The sequence below is a fragment of the Gallinula chloropus genome (assembly GCF_964237585.1).
Source record: "Gallinula chloropus genome assembly, chromosome: 9".
In the NCBI taxonomy this organism is placed as follows: domain Eukaryota; kingdom Metazoa; phylum Chordata; class Aves; order Gruiformes; family Rallidae; genus Gallinula; species Gallinula chloropus.
Genome location: NC_140094.1, coordinates 322,367 through 344,703, shown reverse-complemented (window position 1 = coordinate 344,703; position 22,337 = coordinate 322,367). Strand labels below are relative to the sequence as shown.

General features: G+C 49.2%; 1 protein-coding gene across 1 annotated transcript; it reads right to left on the bottom strand.

Moving 5' to 3' along the window:
• Positions 1 to 15,590: 15,590 nt before the first annotated feature.
• LOC311194691 (olfactory receptor 14A16-like) lies at positions 15,591 to 16,505 on the bottom strand (the record flags this gene model as incomplete). Its single annotated transcript, XM_084267892.1, has 1 exon — positions 15,591 to 16,505. One exon carries the CDS (start codon positions 16,503 to 16,505, stop codon positions 15,591 to 15,593), a length of 915 nt encoding a protein of 304 aa, XP_084124018.1.
• Positions 16,506 to 22,337: the final 5,832 nt, after the last annotated feature.

Genomic DNA, 22,337 nt, shown 5'->3' with positions numbered 1-22,337 from the left:
TTTCAGGCACACCTCCACATACGTCATGTACATTGTGAGGTTCCTTACACCAGCTCTGTTCCTGTCTGTGTAACAATGTCTATCTTTGAGTCAAAGTGAAAATTCTATCTTTGGGTTGGAGAGTTGTTCTGGGGGTGGTTTGGTTTTGTGTTTTGGCTTTCGTGTACTCCTGTTTGGTAAGAGCGTTTGACTGGTCCCTGGTTACTTAGGAGCCTGTTCCAAATGGCTCAGTCTTCTTATCCAGGCTTTCATTTTACCAGGTGATGCAAGAAGCTCAAATAAAGACACCAAGTATCATTTATATTCCACTTATCAACTCGTGGTGGAAAGCTGCTGGAGAGCCACTGAAAGCAACCTTTATAAGACTACTGCAGGACATCCCATCATTTGCCCCAGTTCTGCTGCTTGCAACATCGGATGTGAGTTACACAGATCTCCCAAAAGAGGTATTGCCATCAATACTTTCCTTCTCTTTTGATTCAATGTCCTGTTCATCTGGAGCTCCTTGAAGCATTGGGGTACTGAAACAAATGCCTCCTGTTATTACTCGGGCACCCTGCCCAGGTCTCCTCAAATCTGCTTGGACAAAGCAATGCCAAAAGCATTTGTCTCAAGTGTTTTCTGAGTAAAGGGATTGACTTTGACCCAACTTTTCCCCCCTTCTCACACACTCCTGCTTATACGACAGATCTGTCCATTTTCTTCAGACAAGAACTCATGTGAGTTCAAGGTGGTTAGGTCTGAACATTAGTGAAGAATATGTAGTGCTGGCAATGGCACTGGGAAACCTATTTAAACTGAAAACATTTTTACTGAAAAGGGATATTTTTTACTGAGAAAGTACGGTGGTCACGCTGTAACAATGGACTGTAACTTTGTATTTCAATTCTTGAATAAGCATTTTTCATAGAAGTGAAAGCTTTACAGAGTTGATAGCTGAATTCCAAGTCCTGTTTAGTCACTTATAAATCGATCTGTAGTCGTATTCCTTCACAAAATTCAGCAAGAGTACATGCTGAGCATCCTAGACATATTTTGTCCCAAAAGCGGGGTCACCTTACCTAGAGGTGATTATCATCAGATGCTTGGAAAGGGCAGGAAGACAACTCCTCACAGTGTGTCTTACTCAGGTGACAATCTAGAATTTAGACAGGTACTCATCTTCTGGGAATAGAGTCTGAGCGTGTGTCGTCTTGTATCTGAAATACCTTTTCTCTTTGGGCTATAGATAAAAGAGCTGTTTGTTTATCGAGATGAAGTTTTCAATGTCCAGTGTCCTGATGAGGGAGAAAGAAGAAGGTTTTTTGAAGACCTACTTCTAAATCAAGCTCCTGCACGTCCTGAGTCCGTAAGCAGTGCAGGTGAGGATATTCTACATACAAAACGTGGGTACCTGTAAGTTAGTAGCTGTAGAGTTTTTGCTTTGTGGTATTTTTCTATCAGTAACTTTTCACAGGCTTGTCTGGGGGTAACATGGATTGAATGAGAGTTTCTGATGTGGTGGAACAACATGAAAATGGTCATGAAACTAAATCTGGGACAGAAAATGAAAGCGAGAAAGTTCTGGTGGGCAACATCTGCTTCTGAGAAGGAGAGTGTGGTGCTTCCTGAACATTCAGGCTTGAGAAAGAGTGAAATGCTGGGGTGCCAACGAGCACAAGGTTCTGAAGACTCAAATTCAAATGCTAAGTGAAAGGTCAAGCAGCTCATTTAAGCTGCTTTTGGATTACACTATTGATGAGCCTTCTTTGGTTCCATTCTTCCTGTAACACCTCTCTGCAGTCGGCACACAGTGTTTCTTGTGTAAGGATGCTGCCCCTGTAGTTACTGAAAGCCCAAGTCGTGTCTTTCTGCAGATGCTGGTGTTTTGCTCCTGCAGGTTGTTTTTCAAGTGGTACCTAAAGGGAAACCAGCCTTTGACTTCCTTTTATTGTACGAGTATCTTCCCAGTAATGAGCAGCGTGAGTTAAAAAGCTGTACTTCAGGCAGTGTGGCCCCAGCGTCACCTGTTGAACAGAAGGCTTACATGCTCCTGTTCGCAGTGCAAGGTGTGTTTCCTAAGCTACATGACTTGGGAGTGAGTGTTAGCCTGCCAGACTGTCACGGCAACGCCAGTGTATTTCCCCCCTGGCTGTACCCTGCCTTTCTCTCTAGTGCTTTTCTTGTATGCCCGAGTGCCTTCTGTTGATGGAGCAGTGACTTTGGCCAGAGAGAAAGTAAAAGTCAAGTGCTTCTCAGTGAAGAAATAACTGGTAACAGTTCTGTCTCTGGCCCTGCAGAGAGACTGTATTCCAGGATAATTCACTGACCCTGTAGCCCACCCAGAGAAGCAGAAATCCCGACTGAAGCAATTTGTGCCGTTCCAGGTGCCTTGGTACACCCTGTGACTGGTGCAAGCTGTTCTCGTGTTGGTAACGCAGCGGGAGTTCACAGAGGGCCAGGGATTGTGGCTGGCAGTGAGCTCAGAGTAAGTCGAATTTCAATGTTGTTAATATGGAAGTGGGACATATTCTTGCTACATGGACAGCTGTAAATTAAGCTCATTGTTGAAAGGTGCCAGTGGAAACAATTTGTGAAAACATTCCACCTGTAACGGACTACGACTGTGGTGTTGCCACACGTGGTGTAGGCTGCTGTTGGTTCTTTGGGGGAACTAAGATGTAGGAGGCTGGCTTCTCTTCCTAATTCTTCATTTCAAAGGGCTTGTTTAAAATAGCCCACCGACAAGCCGCTTGTACTGTTGGTTCTTCGTGTTGCAGCAGTTTGTATGATGGATTTAGGGGCTATTCTAAACTTGTTTCCGTTTTCTCTTCAGCAACTGTTGACTTTAGCCACTGTGGCAACTAAGAACTTCACTGTCTCTCACTTGGAAAGACTGTATGGTGTTCTTGCTCGGTGCATTTACCGGCATGGGGAAGATTACGACACAACCCAACTAGTGCAGGTGATTCTTTCCTGTGTCTTACAGCACTTTGTCTCACTGTTACGCGTGCGTGAGTCCCGCCTGCGTGTGTGTGCGCTCTGGACATGGCACTTAGCAGGGCGTTACTCTTCACTGCTTAGTTGCCTGTGTTAGAAGACTTTTCCATTTCACTCTGAGGCCATTTCTCCGTATTGCAAAACCCTTGTTGGACTTGGCAGAGTCGTTGTCAGTTTCTGCAGGGAACGGCTTGATCTGGAAGACAGTGGGTCCACCCCCACAGCCATCTCCAAGCAGTTAACCTCAGTCTGTCAGGAACCTTCCCCACAACCTTTGTCGTGAGCAACTTTATTTTGACACAGGGGGAGATTTCTGCCTCTGACGGTTTAATAGTCCTTGAATCCATTTGGTTTTGAGCTGCTTGTGCCTGAGAAGAGAGCAAATTCCTTCTACTTCTCAGCCTGCCTTGAAAAAGAGGAAGACCTGGTCTTTGGCCCTTGTCTTCCACATCTGACAAAGAATTAGTCCGGACGTTCTGTTCTGACTGTGCAGCCCTGAGGATGCTTTGGATTCAGGGATGCCATTCCTGACAAATAGGCCCATCTCTCATCCAGCGTTGTGATGTGGCTTAGCATGGGAAGGGACGGGTTTCTGTTGCCTGGGGCTTGTGAGGTTTTGTGACTTCACTTGTAATGCTTAAATTAAGAGAGACTTGATTTCTTTGTTTCCTACTTCAGCTTTAACCAAAAAACCCCAAGCCTCCTACTCAGAGTGATGCTGCAAGTCAGTCAGGAGCAAACTCTGTGTATGAAGAGAGAAGTCTTTAACAAGTAATGATTCAGGGTGCAGAAGGGAGCATTTCCAGCATTTAGTTGGGGCTTTTCTGGAACTGTCTCCTCTTTCTACCTGTTGGAACCACTGTGGATACAGAGCCATGGTCCCGTGATACAGATCCACACTGTCTCTCTTGTCTGTGCTGACAGGATCCAAAGATCCATGTTTTTAACATCTGTGGAAGTAAAGAAAGACGTGGTGGTGGTGGCAGCAGCGCATGTATTTGCTAAATATTGCTAACAGTTGCGTGTGTGGACAGATTCTTTATTCCTGTGATGAATAAATAAGCAGGGTCCTGAAGCTCTTGTTCATGCTGACTGCTGGTTTGTCTTTTCTTCTTCCTAGGAAATGAAGAAAGAAATTGAAGCCTTCAGTCATGCCTTCCATCATGACTGACTTCAGGATTCTTCCACTCCGATGTTCTCTTCTCACTGCACACTGTTCTGTGTGCAGTCTTCAATAAATGTTACTTCCACATCTATTAAACAAATATATTGTAAAATTGATTAGGAACACTCAAAGTCCTTTAGCTGCTTTTGATATTTTCATCATTATCTAGAAGGCCCATCCTAAGTCTTTGCCTGATCTTTCTGCACTGAGACACTCCTGGTTTTCACAGGGAAATTAACCTCAAAGTCCAGGAACACCACTTAGTAAATCAAGGGGAAAGACTGGGCTTTGGATCACAGGAAACACTCTCCTACCAAAACACACAAGCGCTGTCTCAAGTCCCAGTCCCAGAAAACCGGGAACAGATTTGCCTCCCAGAATCCCAACTGCAGTTTATGACAAGCAGGACGGCTGCCATGCTGGGCAGCAGAGTGACTGATCCTCACTGCAAGCCCAGCAGGCACCAATGCAGAACAGAGATCAAAGACTGACTGGGAAATACATTCCTACTGCTAGGAAAGGAGGGTCACTCCTAAGCAAAGTCCTACTAGGGGATGTGGGCCTCAGGATTGGCCGGTGGGGATGAAAGTTACACCAACTCCAGTGTCCAGAAACACAGGATTTAAAAGCACTTTAAAGTACTTCAGGGCCAAATACTTTGTCAGTTGTCAGGTAACAGCATCTCGGGAGCCCTTTGCCATTCTGCTTTCCCTTTCATTACTTTTACACACCAACTTGTCCATAATTTTGTACATTTAAATCTAAAGTGGTGTCATTTACCAAAAAACACCTCATTGTAATATGAAAAAAAAAAAGGATTACTAACTCTGATAATCAAGAGAACCTTTCCTATATACAAAACCCATCTGTGAGTTCCCAGTGTGGGTAAAAAGTAGGTAGCAGGGGGAAAAATGTCCTGCACAATCCTCTATTTATTAATGGACTAAAGCTACTGAATCCCATCAGCAGGAGCTCATTTTCTCCTCGATATTAAATCTCTCTCTGTGCGCTCCATCTTCCCCAGTCTGCAACTCTGGCCTCACTGCTGGAGCTCTACATGCAAATGATTTTATGGGTATGAACTGTTGCCCTAAGCTCAGCAGGATTATTCACAGCTACAAAGTCAAGCATGCAGATACACACACACAGGTATTGTCAGACCAGACAGGAGGTTCCAGGACAATTTTCATTGCCCTGGTTGCTGGTATGGTTGGAACTTAATAGCAATCATACCTAAGAACACAGCTGTATTCAGTATAACTCTGGAACAATCAACAGTCTGAAGCCAAACACAACTGTTATATTGCCTACTTTATCCTTTTCTTAGAAACAGGAATATTCTTTTACTGAGATCAGCTGCTTTCATGTGAGTAAAATACCATTTTAATCTATCCCTAGGCAGGGGCATCCCTCCAGATTTACTCCAGTTCTTTAAGATGCTTCCGAAGGGACAACAGAGAAAAACTTTCTTGGAAGAAGCGAAACCCATCTTGGTACCAAAAAATTATTTCCTAAACGAACGTTTCTTGTGGAAGAGTGGCTGTGTGAGAAGCAAGGCCATGGCTCTATGGAGCCATTGTTCGAGCAGTCTCCTGTGTAACTTACTAGTACGAGTAGGCGTTGCACCATCCCGACGCAAATGACAGAGAGGAAGGTCAGTATTTTTGATAGCGATGTTACACAGTGACAAGGTGTGGGAACAAGATGTATGTTTCAAGGATCTGCTGTTCCTGAGGATGAGAAACACCGTTCCCAGACCGCAAGATGAGTGATGTAACCTTTAACCAAGAACCAATCAAGTTGTGACAATTATAATATGCATTAGTAGCAATTAATATGTATTAACGATAGTATAAAAGAAAGCCGTTGGCCATCATAAATCGAAGCCTGCTGATTGCTCATATTGAGTGTATCCATGTCGTCCCTCCGTCACGACAATCTCTGTGTCTCTGTCTCTCTTCATGGGCTGTAAGTGCTGGCAGGGGTTTGTTCTAACGTGGGTCACAAAATCTCCTGTCTGTCTGCCCCTGCTCCAGTGTGGGGCCTCTCCACGGGCTGCAGGTGGGGTCTGGGCCTTTTCCATGGGATGCGGGGGGACACCCACTCCACCATGGGTTTCTCCAGGGGCTGTAGGGGCATCTTTCTCTCTGGCACCTTGGGCGCCTCCTCCCCACTTCCCTGGCCTTGGTTCCTGCACAGTTTCTAACATCTTCTCACTCCCTTCTCTGGGATCAACAAGCGGCTGCTGGCGGTTTTATCTCCTCAGTGTGATTCCCAGAGGATCTGTGACCATCGCTGATGGGCTCAGCCTTGGTCAGCAAGGAGTCCTGGTGACAGGAATAGGACAAGGGGACAGGGCCTCAAGCTGCACCAGGGCAGGGTCTGATCAGATGTTAGGAGAAAATTTATCACTGCAAGTGTTGTCAGGATGTGGAACAGGCCACCCAGGGCAGGATTTGAGTCACCATCCCTGGATGTGTTTAAAAAAAGGGTAGATGTGTTAATTGAGGGATATGGTTTAGCATAGGACAGGAAGGGTTACACATCAAGATCTTTTGTTGGTGTTTTCCAGTCTTGTAATTCTGTGATGCTGAGACTCCGGCCTTGAGCCGGCTGGTGTTGGCTCTGCCAGGCCTGGGGAAAGCTTCTCACTGCGCCTTGCAGAAGCCACACATGCAGCTCCCCCACCCCACCACCAAACCCCTGCCACACACAACCACAACACGTGTCAAGGTCCCTCTGGACAGCATCCCTTCCCTCCAGCGTGTCAAGTGCACCGCACAGCTCAGTGTCACCCACACCTTGCTGAGGGTGCACTCGATCCCACTCTGCATGTCACGGGTGGAAATATTCAATAGGATGGGTGGCAGGATGAACCTTGGAGGGGCAGCACTTTGTAGTGGTTTCCACTTGGACATTGAGCCATGGAGGGTAACTCTTCCTTTGACCTTCTTGTTAACCCTTTCCATCCCCATGGAGAGCTGGCAAAGCTGCTGGGGACAGCAAAGAACTCTGGGAGGGCCCCCGTTGCTACCAAGGATACACTCAAACAGAAGCATCCAGACGTTAGTCAGCAACTGACCATCCAGCGACCATGGCGCTGCCACCTCTGTGGCACACATCGTGGGGTCCCTCTGCCCCCACCATGATGCCATTTGTCTTCCCTACCCACTACCTGGGAGGTAAGGCCTGACCCCAATCCTGGCTGCTCAGGGACCCACTCTGGGGAACTCCACAGCCCCTCCTCCATCCCACCTCTCCCTCCTCCCTCTCAGTGCCCTCGCGCACGCTGCTGTCCCAGCCGGGGATATGATCACCAGCGCGTGTTCATGTCTCTCTTTCAGGACCCACCAACCGCCACCATCTGCCTGGGCAGCAGCAGCAGCCGTTACCTGCACCCTCCCGCTGCCCTGCAACAGAGCTGAGGTACGTCCACGCTTGGGGCCTGCTCGGCGGGTGCCTGGGGGACTCCCTCCAGCCCCCAGCCTGATGCATCTCCCTCTCCCCCCTGCAGATCTCCAAAACGGCCTGTGGGACAGCTGATTCAACCACCACGGTTTCAATACCAAGTGGATCAACACCAGAGCAGCTGCACTGGCAGGCACCCAGACCATCCAGTCCCCATGGATGTGGACAGTGTCACAGGCTGTGACATCTCTGTGGACACCGATGTCCCCATGGAATAGGACAGCCTGCCAGGCACTGCCATCTTACTCAGCTCTGTTGCAGGGATGGGGGAAGGTAGGGAGGGAAGAAGGGTGTTGATAATGGATTTAGTTTCTTTGATGACTGTTTTGTTCTCCTTTTCCATTAAAAGCCATTTATTCAGAACCTTTCTGTGTCTGCATGGGATGGGCAGGGAGCACCAGAAAATAACACGAAACAGCTGCAAGAGCACCCCCAAATCACATCCCTTGCTCAAACTGGATCCATTTGTCACTATTTATTAACAAACTGGTAAAAATGAGCTCTAAAGCAGAAACAACCCTTGCAGGAAACTGACTTGGCGTTGTAATAAACCTTGTATAATCAATTTGTTAATCAAACCGGTAGGCAGTTAAACTATGCTGACCTTTGTAACTAAGCTGCTATGAATGGTAATTGATGTGAGGGTACAGGATCACAATATATAGGCAATGAAACATTTTTTTTTTTTATGAAAAAATCCTCCATTATGAAATTCCTTCAAAATATTCATCACCCAATTAAAACCTCTCCAATTTCTTATGCAAGTCTTAATTTTTTAGAGAGAATTACCTGAGGAGTTATGCTTGTAAGGGCTTTCTGGCTGTTAATGAGCCTGATGGTGCCTCTGGTGAGTCCAGAGACTTCAGATACCAAGAGGAGAGTGATGAAACCTCTCCAGAAGTTCAAGTCAGGAGTAATGCCCAAAGTACCTTGAAGCACTAACAGGCCCCACTGGGAGCCATTCCTGACAAAGCCTCCCCATGGGCTCGTTAGAGCAGACAACTGGAGGCCATGAGGACAAACACGGGCAAAGCACAGGCAGCTCTGATGCTGAGGACACCCTGGCTTGGTGTGATGAAGCAGAAATGCAAAGCGCTGACCCCCAGCCCCTGGGCAGGGAGATCCTGACCCTCACCTGTGTCTCAGGGCTCTTCCTTGGGATGTGGGGTGGCAACACATGGGGACGGACAGGGGTATGACACTTTGTGGCCTCCCCTTGTGTGGGTGCAAGGAGGCAAGCATGCTTCATGGCCATGAGGACAATGTGTCTTCCCTGAGGCCTCTGTGGCAGGGACATCAGCCACAGCCAAGGGGGCAATGACTTCATTTCTACCAGGCCCTTTCAGCCTGGCTGGGACCTTGGCCATCTGCACCACAGCCCATCCCACACTGCCCCACACCTGTGCCTGTTTCCTTGCAGGCTGCAGGGATGCAACACTCTTCTCCACCTTGTTCCCACCCCATGATGTCCCTGCCCGTACTGCTGTGTCTCCCTCCTCACCAGCTGATCCCACAAGCACAAAGCCACCAGCTCATCCACACTTGCTCCCAGTGTCTTCTAGCACCACATCACTGCCCTCAGAGTGACATTTATTTATCCTGACGTCCACTCTGACTTTCAGAGATGCCGTTTCATGTGGTGCACCAGAATTCAAGGTGGACAATAAGTGTTATTGTCTGTGCAGCCACAGTCCTCCCAGTGCAGCCCAGTGTGCTCATGGCCAGATCCCTGTTCAGCACCTCTGGCTGCTATGGCATCCCCTGCAATGCCCAAATTCTTCTCTTTGTGGCTGGTTCTCCACCCATCATGTCTGGTCCTGCCTTGATGTGTGGGTGTTGTGCTGGAACCTCTTGTCCCGGTATCAGCCCAGTCGAGAGCCGAGCACCACACAGCCGCTCCCTCTCTAAGAGGGGGTGTGTGTAGGGGGGGATTGGGAAGGGGAGAAGCGTGGGAAAAGGGAACCAAAGAAACCCTAAATCTGACAGGCTGGGATAAGGACAGTTTACTGGGACTGCAGAGAGAGAAACAGGAACAACAGTAGGACTTTGTACACACAACAGGTGAAGCACAATGCAGTTTCTCTCTGAACCCCACAGCTCTGGCCGCACAGCTCACAGCCATCCTGAAAACACATGTGTCCTGGAGCTGAGTTCAACTGCCCCCACCAGATTCCCTTTATGCTGATCATGGTGTAATTTGAATGGAATATGCTTCTTGGGCAGTTTGGGTCACCTGTCCTGGCTGTGTCCTCTCCCAACTCCCTGGGTGCCCCCCACCTTCTCATCAGTAGTGGAGTATAAACAGAAAAGTCTTTGATTGCTTGAACACAACTAAAGCCTTTCTGCTATCAGCACCGCTGTCATCCTAACACCCAGACATGGCACCACACAGGCTGCTAGAAAGAAAATCAACTGTATTCCTCCCCAAACCAGGCCACCTTTGTAGACAACAAGGGCAACACAACGGTGGGCTCACTCCTGTAGTCATACACTATGGATACTCCCCTTGGTCAGTTATGGTCAGCTGGGCCTTTCCTGTCCCCTTCCAGGCACTTGTGCACTCCCAGTTGACTCATTTCTGGAGCAGAATTAGAAAAAAGGCCTCGATGCTGTGCAAGCACTGCTCAGCAGGGAACAAAAGTTTATTGAGACTTTTGCTTACAAATACAAACCACTGAACTATGGGGGCTGCCAACATGAACATTAAATGCCAGGAGGAGGAGATCTCTTCTGGTTGGAAATCTTCTTGATGTTCCTGTTCCTCAAATCCCAGAGTTTCTCAAGGTCTGTTTGAAAGCAAGCTCTGTTTTGTTAGCAGTTCATGTGTGCTTGCAGATGGCTCTCCAACTTCTGGTGCCTCTAACAAAATGGAAGCAGTAAAAAGGTTAGAAATAAGATATAAACTCTATTAAAGGAGGTTAGAAATAAGAAACAAAGCCAAGAGATCCTTTCTAAATGACATTGCAGTGGGCCACTGGAAGAAGCCTCATGTTTTCACAGCCTGGTCCCACTAATCTGGGAAAAGAGCCGCTCTTGTAGCTGCCTGAGGGCTAAAACAGGAGGGCTCAACCACTCTAGAAGTCTTCTGGAGGACAGTGATGATATTAATAGAATCTCATAGTCATGGACTACCAGGTAGGAAGGGAACTCAAGGATCATTTGGTCCAACCATTTTTGGCAAGTGCTCAGTCTCCAGAAAAGCACCACACAGACCAGCTGGCCCTGCACCCTATCCCACTGAATCTTATAAACCTCTGATGTTGGGGAATCCATCACTTCCCATGGGAGATTATGCCAGTGGATGCTTGTTCTCAGGGTAAAAGATTTTCCCCGTGTCCCGTGGGAATGTCTCCAGGAGGAACTTGCACCCGTTATTCCTCAGCTATTTCATGTGACTTCTAAAACCAGGAGTCTCTCCCTTCTTTGTAGACAGCCTTTCAGGACTGGGGCCTGAAGGCTGAACAAAACCATCTCCCTCAGCCTTTCCTCAGATGGCAAGCTGCCCAGGCCTTGGGTCATCTTTCTGGCTCCTCTCTGGACCTTCTCCAGACTGGCCATGAACATTTTTAGAGCAGTGACCAAAACTGCACCCAGTATTCCAGGCGTGGCCTGACAAGTGCTGAGTAGAGTGGGACAGCGACTTCTTTATCTCCGCTGGTCATACCCATGCTGATGCACCTCGTTTGCCTCAGCATTTCCCTGTTTATTCCTAGTGAGCTGCTGATTCATAAGAAGCCCCAGGTCCCTTTCCACAGAGCTCTTCTCCAGCCAGGTGGATCCCAGTTGGTGCTGTGCTCCTGGATTATACTTTCCCAGCTCCTAGAGCCTACACTTCACCTTACCCATTCATCCAGCTATTCCATCTCTTCCCACCGGGTGGCAGCCCCTTCCCAAGTGTCTGATTTCCCCACTGAGTACAGTATAACCCACAAGTTTCATCAGGGTTAACTTCTTTTGGGTCATACTTCAGGAAGCTTCTTCCAGCTCCCCAGTGCACGACAGCAGGGCAGGATTGTGGTTGCCTCACGACTCTTTTGTAGATTTGGAGTTGTTCTTGGTATTACTACTTGTGGGGAGAAGTTTACTGAGATTTAACAAGGGGGAGTGTAGGGTCTTGCATCTGGGGAAGAACAAGCCCAGGTACCAGTATAGGCTGGGGACTGGCCTGTTGAGGAGCAGCCGAGGTGAGAGGGACATGGGGGCAGCATGACCATGAGCCAACAAGGTGCCCTCCCGGCTACGAGGGCCAATGGCATCCTGGGGTGCCACTACGAGGGACCAGCAAGTGTGTGATTTGTAGGTCAAGAGAGGTCCTTTACCCCCTCTCCCATGCCCTGGTGAGACTGTACCTGGAATGTTGTGTCCAGTTCTGGGCCCCTCAGTTCAAGGACAGGGATCTCCTTGAAAGAGTCCAGCACAGGGCCAGCAAGAGGGTTAAGGGAGTGGGACACCTTCCTTATGAGGAAAGGCTGAGGGAGCTGGGCCTCTTTAGCTTGGAGAAGAGGAGACTGAGGGGTGACCTTATTCATGTTTATAATGATGCAAAGGGTGAGAGTCAGGAGGACAGAGCCAGGCTCTTCTCAGTGATGGCCAGCGATAGGACAAGGGGCAACAGGAGCAAGCTGGAGCAGGGGAAGTTCCATGTGAATGTGAGGAGAAACTTTCTCACTGTGAGGGTGATGGAGCACTGGGACAGATGGTCCTAGAGACATTCAAACCCTCCTGGATGTGTTCCTGTGTGATTTAATCTAGGTGATCCTGCTCTGGCAGGGGAGGTTGGACTAGGTGATCTTTTGAGGTCCCTTCCAACTCCTAACATTCTGTCATTCTATGGTTCTGTGATTCTTACCCAAGGGAGCGATCCCAAAAGCTCCTGACACCATTTCCAGGCTCTACCAGCGTCCACCTTAGAAACTGCTCAATGTCCTAGTACAGCTCCAAAGCAAAAGCTTTGAGTGTTGACAGATGTTCCTGGCCTGAAACCTCCCCAGGAGGCCGCTAGCGGCTGCAGTAACCTTTGTGCTCAGGGCTTTCCTTGCCTAGGGAATGGTCCTAACTATGCCTGATGTCCATATTTAAAACTGATAAATGTCCAGCAATAGCTCCTAAAGAAGAGGTTTGAGGGTAGAAAGATGTTCCTGCCCTGAAACCTCCCAGGTATCCCACTAGCACCCCCAGGAACCTTGGGACTCAAGACTGTCCTTACAAAGATAAGTCCTTGTCCTGGTTTTGGTCAGGATGGAGTTAACTTCATTTGTAGCAGCGGATGGAATGCTGTGTTTGAGAGTTAAAATGAAAGCAGTGCTGATAACACCCTGATGTTGGTAGTTGCTGTCAGACAGTCAAGGACTTTCTCAGCTCTTCATGGGAAAGGAGGGGCGAAGCCAGGACAGGTGACCTAACTGATCAAAGAGAGTATTCCAGGCCAATTACGTCCTGCCCAGGATATCGGGGGCTGACGGGAGGAAGAACGGGGGCGGCTCCGGGACGCGCGGTTCTTGGGGGACAGTCGGGTTCCGGGACGGCTCTGGGTGGCACGGCCTGAGCTGTGGGTTCGGTGAGAAACTGCATTGTGTATCAACAGCTTCATATATTTTTGCTCTAAAGTCCTGTTAGCATTGTTATATTTTATCTTTCTCTTATCTTAGTAAACTGTCCTTATCCCAACCCACGGGCCTCTTTGTTTCTTGGTTTTGGGGTTGTTATTTGCCCCTTCCTTTTCCCTTCCCTTGCCTCTCACCCCACCTTTCCCTCTTCCCTTGCTCTTTTCCTTTGAAAAGCAGGCAGCTGCGTGGATCTCGGCTCTCAGCCGGGGTGAAACCACAACAGTCCTAAGAGTGGCTGTTGTAATTTTCAGGTGCTACCAGCGTCTAACTTCCAAACGTTCAGCAACATCTCCCAAACAAAAAGTGAGAGAGCTGAAAAAAGTTCCTTGAAATGAAACCTCCCCAGGTAGCCAACTAGCTACCCTAGTAACCTTGGAGATCAGGGATTTGCTTGCTAGGACAGTCCTAACAGTGCCTGATGTCATTTTCAGACTCTACCAGCATCCACATTTGACCTTGCTCAACATCCAGCAATAGCTCCCAAAGAAGAGTTGTGAGAGCCTAGTAATCTTCCTGGCCTGAAACCTCCCCAGGTAGCCCACTAGCAGACCCAGTAGCCTTGGGGCTCACGTCTTTCAAAGATAACAGAATGGTCCTAACAGTGCCTGACATCATTTCCTAACATTAACAGTATCCAGATTCAAAACTGCTAAACCTCCAGAAATAAATATCCCCCCCGCCCCCCTGTACTGAAAAATTAGAGGGCTGAAAGATGTTCCTGCCCTCAAACCCCAGTAGGTAGCCCACCAGATTCTCCAGGAACCTTGAGACTCAGGTCTGTCCTTACCAAGGTAATGGTCCTAACATTGTCTATCGTTATTTTCAGGCTCTAACAGCCTCCCTCTTTGAAACTGCTAAATGTCCAGTAATGGCTTACAAATGAAAGGCTCAAAGGATGACTGATGTTCCTGGCCTGACACCTGCCTAGGTAGCCCACTAGGAGTCCCAGCACCCTTGGGGACCAGGGCTTTCCTTGCCTAAGTGAACAGTCATAACAAGACCTGATGATATTTTCTGGCTCTAACAGCATCCCCCTTCAGAAATGCTAAGCATCTAGCTATAGCTCCCAGTCAAAAGGTACAAGGGCCTAAAGATCTTCTTGACTGGAAACCTCCCCAGAGAGGCCAAAAGATGCCCCAGTAATGCTGGGGCTTAGGGCTTTTATAGACAATGGAATGGTGATAACAGTGCTAGACATCAGTTTTCAGCTCTACCAGCTTCTAGTTTTGAAACTGCTACACATCCATCACTAGCTCCCAAACAGAAGTTACGAGGGACTAGTCATCTTCCTGGCCTGAAACGTCCCAGGGTAGCCCACTAGCAGACCCAGAAACCTTAGGACCCAATAATCTTGCGGCTCAGGGCTGTCATAGGCGATGAAATCATCCTAATGGTGCCTGATGTCATTTTCAGGCTGTACTATTGACCAACTTTGACCTTGCTACACGTACAGCAACACATCCCAAACAAAAGGTGCGAGGGGTGAAAGATGTTCCTGGCCTGAACCCTTCCCAAGTACTGCACTAGGAGCAACAGTAAGCTTGGACCTCAGGTATTCCTAGCCACAAGAATGGTCCTAAAAATACCTGATGTCAATTTTGGGCTCTACCTTCATTGACCTTCAAACATGCTGAATGTCCAGCAATAGAGTCCCAGGTTCTTTAACACCTAGTGCTGTCATTTTTTGTTAGAGGCACCAGCAGTTGGAGAGCCATATGCAAGCACACATGAATTGTGAACAAAGTGGAGTTTCCCTGCAAACATACCTTGAGAAACTCTGGGATTTGATGAACAGAAACATTTCCATCAGAACAGATCTTCTCCTGACATTATTTTGGCTGGGGTGGAATTAATTTTCATGTTGGCGGGTCTGTGGTTTGGAACTGTAAGCAAAAAGGTCTAGGTTTTGATTGACTTTCCGCTCCATTCATCCCCACCTCTCCTCCCAAGCATAGACGAACTCTCTCTAAGAGTCCCTTTCATTAAAAAACTCAAGACTTCTACAACTAATTGGATTATTGTTAGGTGTTTAGTGATGAAGATTTCAAAGGAATTTGCCATGGAGGACCTTTCCAGTCACAGGTATTTTCTGTCTTGGCTCAATTGATACAAGAAGTGACAGCAGCATTCTGTGATGGGTATCTGTGTGATAAGGAGATCTGGACAGGGAGGAAAAGCAGTGTCTTGAGATCCAACCCTGTATGGAGAACCTTGCTCTTCCCCAAGCCCAGCAGTTCCCTCACTGGCGTCAGATGTTATTATAGCTCAGGCAAACTGAGAGTAAAAAATCCCCAAACACTAATAAACCCACTAGATACAGACTGATCCTAACATGAGTTACCATGGCCAGCAATGTGCAGAAGATGAGCAGCTTAGAAACGCCCAGTCCTGAGTTTCCACAGGGCATCCTTGAGCTCCTGGTTCCTCATGCTGTAGATGAGGGGGTTCACTGCTGGTGGAACCACTGAGTAAAGAAACGTCGCTACCATGTCCAGAAATAGGGAGGAGATGGAGGGGGGCTTCAGGTGGGCAAAGAAGGCAGTGCTGACAAAGAGGGAGACCACGGCCAGGTGAGGGAGGCAGGTGGAAAAGGCTTTGTGCCATCCCTGCTGCGAGGGGATCCTCAGCACAGCCCTGAAGATCTGCACATAGGACACCACAATGAACACGAAGCACAGAAAGGCTAAACAGACACTGACCACAATGACTGCAATCTCCCTGAGGTAGGCATCTGAGCAGGAGAGCTTGAGGATCTGGGGGATTTCACAGAAGAACTGGTCAAGGGCATTGCCGTGGCAGAGGGGCAGTGAAAATGTACTGGCTGTGTGCAGAAACCCACTGCCCCAGGCAGCTGCTGCCATGTGGACACAAGCTCTGCTGCCCAGGAGGGTCCCGTAGTGCAGGGGGTGGCAGATGGCAACGTAGCAGTCATAGGCCATGACAGTCAGAATATAGTACTCTGTTGCAATCAAAAAGTCAAAGAAAAGGAGTTGAGCCAGACATCCTGTGTAGGAAATGGCCCTGGTGTCCCACAAGGAATTGGCCATGGCTTTGGGAACTGTGGTGGAGATGTAGGCAAGGTCAGTAACAGAGAGGTTGAGGAGGAAGAAGTACATGGGGGTGTGGAGGTGGTGGTCACAGGCTATGGTGATGATGATGAGGCCATTGCCCAGGAGAGCAGCCAGGTAGATGCCCAGGAAGAGAAAGAAGTGCAGGAGCTGCAGCTCCCGTGTGTCTGCAAAGGGCAGGAGGAGGAACTGGCTGATGGAGCTGCTGCTGCTGGACATCTGCTGCCATCAAGTGTGGAGACCTGTCCAAGGAGGAAAAGGGACAGTGAGAAGTTAGGGAACTCTTCTCAAAGGAAAACCACATAGGGAACACCCTCAGATTGACTCACTGGATTCAGGAAGACATTTGTCAGGTCCCTTTTGTGAGTCTGTTTTGTGCTGGCTTGAGTGTGCCACTGCTGGGAGGAGGGTTGGCTGTGGGCTCTGGAGAACTCAGTCCTGCCTTGCAGCAGTCAGGAAATAGAAGGATGGCCTGATCTCAGACTAAATCCCCTGTGGATAGGAATGAGCTGAGGAGTGTTTCTTCTGTCAGAACTCCCTGACATTGCTGCTGCAGTGCCAGTGAAACCTTCCCCTGAGTGCAGAGTGGGGAGAGCTGCTCTGTCCATCAGCCCTGCTCTCAGCTGCCCTGTGCTGGACACTCTGTGATCACACCCTGCAGATCCCTGCAGAAGAAACTGGACCCCACAGAGAGCTGAGGAATCCAGTCTCCCAGGGCAGAGCTCCAAAGCCCTCCTGCTGTCTCATCCTACCCAAGGAGGATCTCAGCTCCCCGCTCCCAGCCAGGGACACACAGGGCTCAGTGCAGCTGCCCACACACAGGTGATGAGTGGCATTGCCACGGCCTCTGTGCCGAGATGTCTCCTGCATGGGGCTCCTCTCTGGGGCACAAGAGTCCCTGGGAGAGCGGTGCCATTCTGGGCGGCAGCTGCAGCCCAGCAGGAGCCCCTGGAAAGTCTTTAGTCCTCAGATGTGTGTCCTGGGTCAGCTCAGTGCCAGCCACACCAATGGAGATTCCCAGAACCCCAGGTAATGTTGGGACAAAGGCAGCAAGGACAGGAGGTGAAACAGCAAGAAGTGTTAGAGCCAGGGCTGGAAGGACAGGGACAGACAGAGAGACACAAGTGTTTCTCCTCAATGGGCATCCGGCTAACAAGGAGAAGACTCATCTTGAACCCCTGAAACTCTGGCTGCAGAGTCTGTTCTGGGTGGCAGAAACCTGGTGGTTGCTGTGGGAAAGTGTCTGCAGTGCGAGGGATGTCAGGGAGGTCTCAAATCCCCACTGACAGGGCGTTTCAGGGAGCTGCTCCTTCTCCCTCCCTGACAATGTCTCTGCTGCCTGGAGCTGTCCCTGCAGCTGTTTCTCTTTGCCCATCTCACCTCCTGCTCTGTGCTCACAGACCTCATCCAACCTGCCCTGTGCTCAGCTCTGCTCTGCAGACCCCTCCTGGCATCAGGGCACTGCCCTGGGAACCTCTGTGTGTGCAGGGCTCAGCCCAGGCTCCAACATCTTCATGAGAATCAAGTTTTCACTGCATGTTCTCAAGGGGAGAAATAAGTTCTCATCTACCACACTCAGCACAGCCCACAGGAGAGGAAACGTCAAAGCAAAGACTCTGCCTTTGGAGAAATATTCTCTTTGGCATTTCTCAAGGATCAGCTCTGGCTGGGAGCAAAGCTGACCCATGCAGCACTTTCTTACAGCAGAAGGACCTTCCCCTGCCCTTCCCTGGGAGTCCTTCAACCCAGAGGTGCTGTCTATATCCCTGTGGAAAGCCCAGCAGGCAGGCTGAGTGCTGACCCTGGCAGCAGCAGAGTCCCTGCCCCAGCAACCAGACCCTGGGTCACAGGGATCCTGCAACAAGGACAGCCCTGGGCACCCCTCAACCATGCCCAGGAGAAGACAGCTGTCCTGCCCTGTCCCTCTGATGGGGCAGAAGGGCATCCCTTCCAGGCAGCACCTTCTGGTCCTATAGAGAACCTGTCCTCCTGACAGATCCCACACACCGCCCCATGTCCCAGCTTTAGGAGATCCCTCCAGGAACAGAACCTGCATTGCCCTGCACCCACAGGCATACCAGGGAGAGGCTGTGGATTTTTCTCCTCCAGTGAGCTCTCAGCATCCATCAGCTCTCTCAGCCTCACAGGTCTCCCCTCGGTGCCTCCAGGCAGTGTCCCCAGCCCTGTGTGCTTGGCAGAGGATCTGCTCCTGGGCAGAGCTGTCTCTCTGTAGCTCTGTCAGGTTGCCATGAGCTCCTACTGTCCCAGGAGCCTGGCCCAGCTCAGCAGGAGAAGATCTGTTCTTCTAGGCTCCCTCTTCTCCTCATGGGGATCATTCTGTGATCTCATCTCTGACTTGATGTCCCACGCTGTGCTGCTCACAACCAAGACATGTTCCCTCCCCCTCTGCAAGGGCAATGCTGGTGACCAGTTCTGCTGTGAAATCCCCCAGATCCTCAGCCCTGCATGCTCAGATGCCTACCCCAGGGAGATTGGTCTTCTTGTATTCAGTACCTCTTTAGTTTTGGGGTGTTTTGTGAGGTACCTGGGGAGGTTTAAGGCCAGGAATATTTTTTACCCTCGCCCCTTTTGTTTGGGAGCTATTGTTGGATGTTTAGCATAGTTGAATTTTGATGCTTTTACAGCCTGAACATAAGTCAGGCACTGTTTGTTCTGTTCCCTTGGAAGCTCTTAGCTCCAAAATTCATGGTCTTGTTTTTAGTCTACATGGGGAAGTTTCAGGCCAGGAACTCTTTTCCTCCCTTGCACATTTTGTTTTGGAACTGTTAGTGCAGTTTAGCAGTTTTGAAGGTGGAGGACTGTAGAGTCATGCAATGACATCAGGCAGTATTTGGGTTGTTCCTTTGGCTAGGAATGTGCTGAGTCTTAAGGTTCCTCATGCTGCTAGTGGGTTACCTAGGGAGGATTCAGGTCAGGATTGTCTTTGGCCATCAACCCTTTTTGTATGGCAACTATTGCTGGACGTTGAGAAGTTTCAAAGTTGGAGGATTGGAGAGCCCATAAATGATGCCAGGCACTGTTAGGACATTACCTTGGTAAGGAGAAAGCTGAGCCCCAAGATTACTGGGGCGGCTAGAGTGCTAACAAGGGAGGTTTCAAGCCAGGAACCTGTTTCAGCCCTCACCCCTTTTCTTTAGGAACTATTGCTGGACATTTAGAAGTTTCAAATATGGACACTGGTGGAGCCTGAAAACAACATCAGGCACTGTTAGGACCATTCCCCCCACTAGGAATGCCCTGATCCTAACAGTTGCTGGGGCTGCTAGTCGACCCCTGGAGCAGGTTTCAGGGCAGAAACATCTCTAAGCTCTCACACTTTTGTTTGGGAGCTGTTGCTGGATGATTAGAGGTTTTGAAGATGGACACTGGTAGAGCCTGAAAATGACAACAGGCACTGTTAGGATGACACCCTTGAGCATAAAAGCCCTGAGATGAAGTGTTAATGGGGCTGCTGGTGTCTTACCTGGGTAGGTTTCAAGCCAGGAATGCTTTCAGCCCTCGCATATTTGGTTTAGAGCTATTACTGGACATTTACCAGTTTCAAACTTGGATGCTTTTAGTTCAAGAATATTATCTCTGGTAGAGTTTGGACCAGTTCCTTGGAAGAAATGCCCTGAGCCCAATGGTATACAGGGGCTGCTAGTGGGATGTTTGAAGGGAAGCTCCATTTTCTTAGCACTTCCTGTGTGCTTGCAGATGGCTGCCCAACTTGTCATCCCCCTTGTCATCCCACCTACATACACACTTGTTATACCCCCTACACTCCACAAGGGAAAGAGCCCCCTTCCCATCACTGCCTGGGGGTCCTGCCTCCTCAAGGAAGGGTGATTCTCCTGACCAGCTCTGCTTTGATCAGGGGAAAGAACTCTGAAGGACAGAAGGATTTCTCCCCAGCCAAGGGAGGGACTCAGTGTCTTTCCCTCTTTTCCAGAATACCCCAGGAAGATATTAGGAAAAAGAGGGGGAAATATGAGCTTTGGAAGAAGGGGCAGGACGACTATAGGAATTTGGTGAGATCATGTAGGGAGAAAGTCAGAAGGGCCTAAAGCTGAACTGCAACTCAGACTGGCCAATTCTGTAAAAGAGAATAAAAAGTCCTTCTATAGGTATATTAACAGTAAAAGGAGGGGAAAGGAGAATCTCCAGCCCTTATTGGCCATAGAAGGAACATTAGTGACAAGGGATGAGGACCAGGCTGTTGTCCTTAATTCCTTCTTTACCTCAGTCTTTAATAGTCAAGATGGATATTCCTGAGTACTCATCCTCAGGAACTGGCTGATGGGGAGAAGAAGAATAACAAAGTTCCCATGGTTCAGGAGGAAATGATGAGTGACCTGCTTGGCCAGTTAGACACTAACAAGTCAATGGGACCTGATGGGATTCATCCGAGGGTGCTGAGGGAGCTGCCAGGTGTGCTTGCCAAACCCCTTTCCATGATCTACCAGCAATCCTGGCAGAGTGGGGAAGTTGCACTTGACTGGAGGCCGGCAGATGTGACACCCATAGACAAGAAGGGGTGGAAGGAGGACCCAGGGAACTACAGGCCTGTCAGTCTGACCTCACTCCCGGGGAAGACCATGGAGAGGGTCATCATGGAGAGGGGATCAGGCCCAGTCAACATGGGTTTAGGAAAGGCAGATCATACTTGAAGAAGCTGATCTCTTTCTATGACAAGGTGAACTGCTTAATGGACGAGGGGAAGGATGTGGATGTGTCTACCTGGACTTCAGTAAAGCCTTTGACACGGTTTCTCCCAGCATTCTGATTGAGAAACTGGCTGCCACTGGCCTGGATAGGTGGACCCTCAGCTGGGTTAAAAACTGGCTGGGCAGACAGAGCTAAAGGGTGGTGGTAAATGGAATTAAATCCAGCTGGAGGCCAGTCACGAGTGGCGTCCCCCAGGGCTCAGTCCTGGGTCCAGTCTTGTTCAACATCTTTATCCATGACCTGGATGAAGGGATTGGATGCTCCCTCAGTAAGTCTGCAGATGACACTAAGCTGGGAGAAAGTGTTGATCTGCCTGAGGGTAGGGAGGCTCTTCAGAGGGATCTGAACAGACTGGACCAATGGGCTGAGACAAACGGGATGAGGTTTAACATGGCCAAGTGCAGAGTGCTGCACTTTCCTCCTAAACCTCTCCATCCTCGACCTGGGATACATCTCAACCACTGTCCCTAAAGCCATGGCCAACTTCCTCTGGGACACCAGGGCCATCTCTCTTACATGTGATGTTCTGCACAGGTCTTTTTGGGTTTTTTTTCTGTGCTACAGCAGAGTACTTTCTTCTCACTGTCATGGCCTATGACCGCTACGTTGCCATCTGCCACCCCCTGCACTACGGGACCCTCCTGGGCAGCAGAGCTTGTGTCCACATGGCAGCAGCTGCCTGGGGCAGTGGGTTTCTCTGTGCTGTGCTGCACACGTGCAATACATTTTCACTTCCCCTCTGCAAGGGCAATGTCATTGACCAGTTCTTCTGTGAATTTCCCCAGATCCTCAAGCTGTCCTGTTCTAATGCCTACTTCAGGGAGGCTGGGCTTATAGTTGTTAGTGTCTGTGTACAATTTGGCTGTTTTGTGTTCATTGTGGTGTCCTATGTGCAGATCTTCAGGGCTGTGCTGAGGATCCCCTCGCAGCAGGGACGGCACAAAGCCTTTTCCACCTGCCTCCCTCACCTGGCCATGGTGTCCCACTTTATCAGCACTGGTATGTTTGCCTACCTGAATCATGCCTCCTTCTCTTCCACACCAATGAACGTGGTGGTTCCTGTTCTGTACTCAGTAGTGTCCCCAGCAATGAACCTCCTCATCTTCAGCATGAGGAACAAGGAGCTCCAGGTTGCACTATGGAATCCATCCTAATGGAAGTTGCTTCATCAACAATAACCTGTCTCCCATTCTCTGCACTTTTACCAGAATTTATCTTAGGCCAGGAGTCTTCTGCTTTCCCTTCCAATAATCCCACTCACAGAGAATTCTTTGCTTTACACTGCTTGTTCTGAGGTTTGATTCTGTGATTCTGACCATTGGA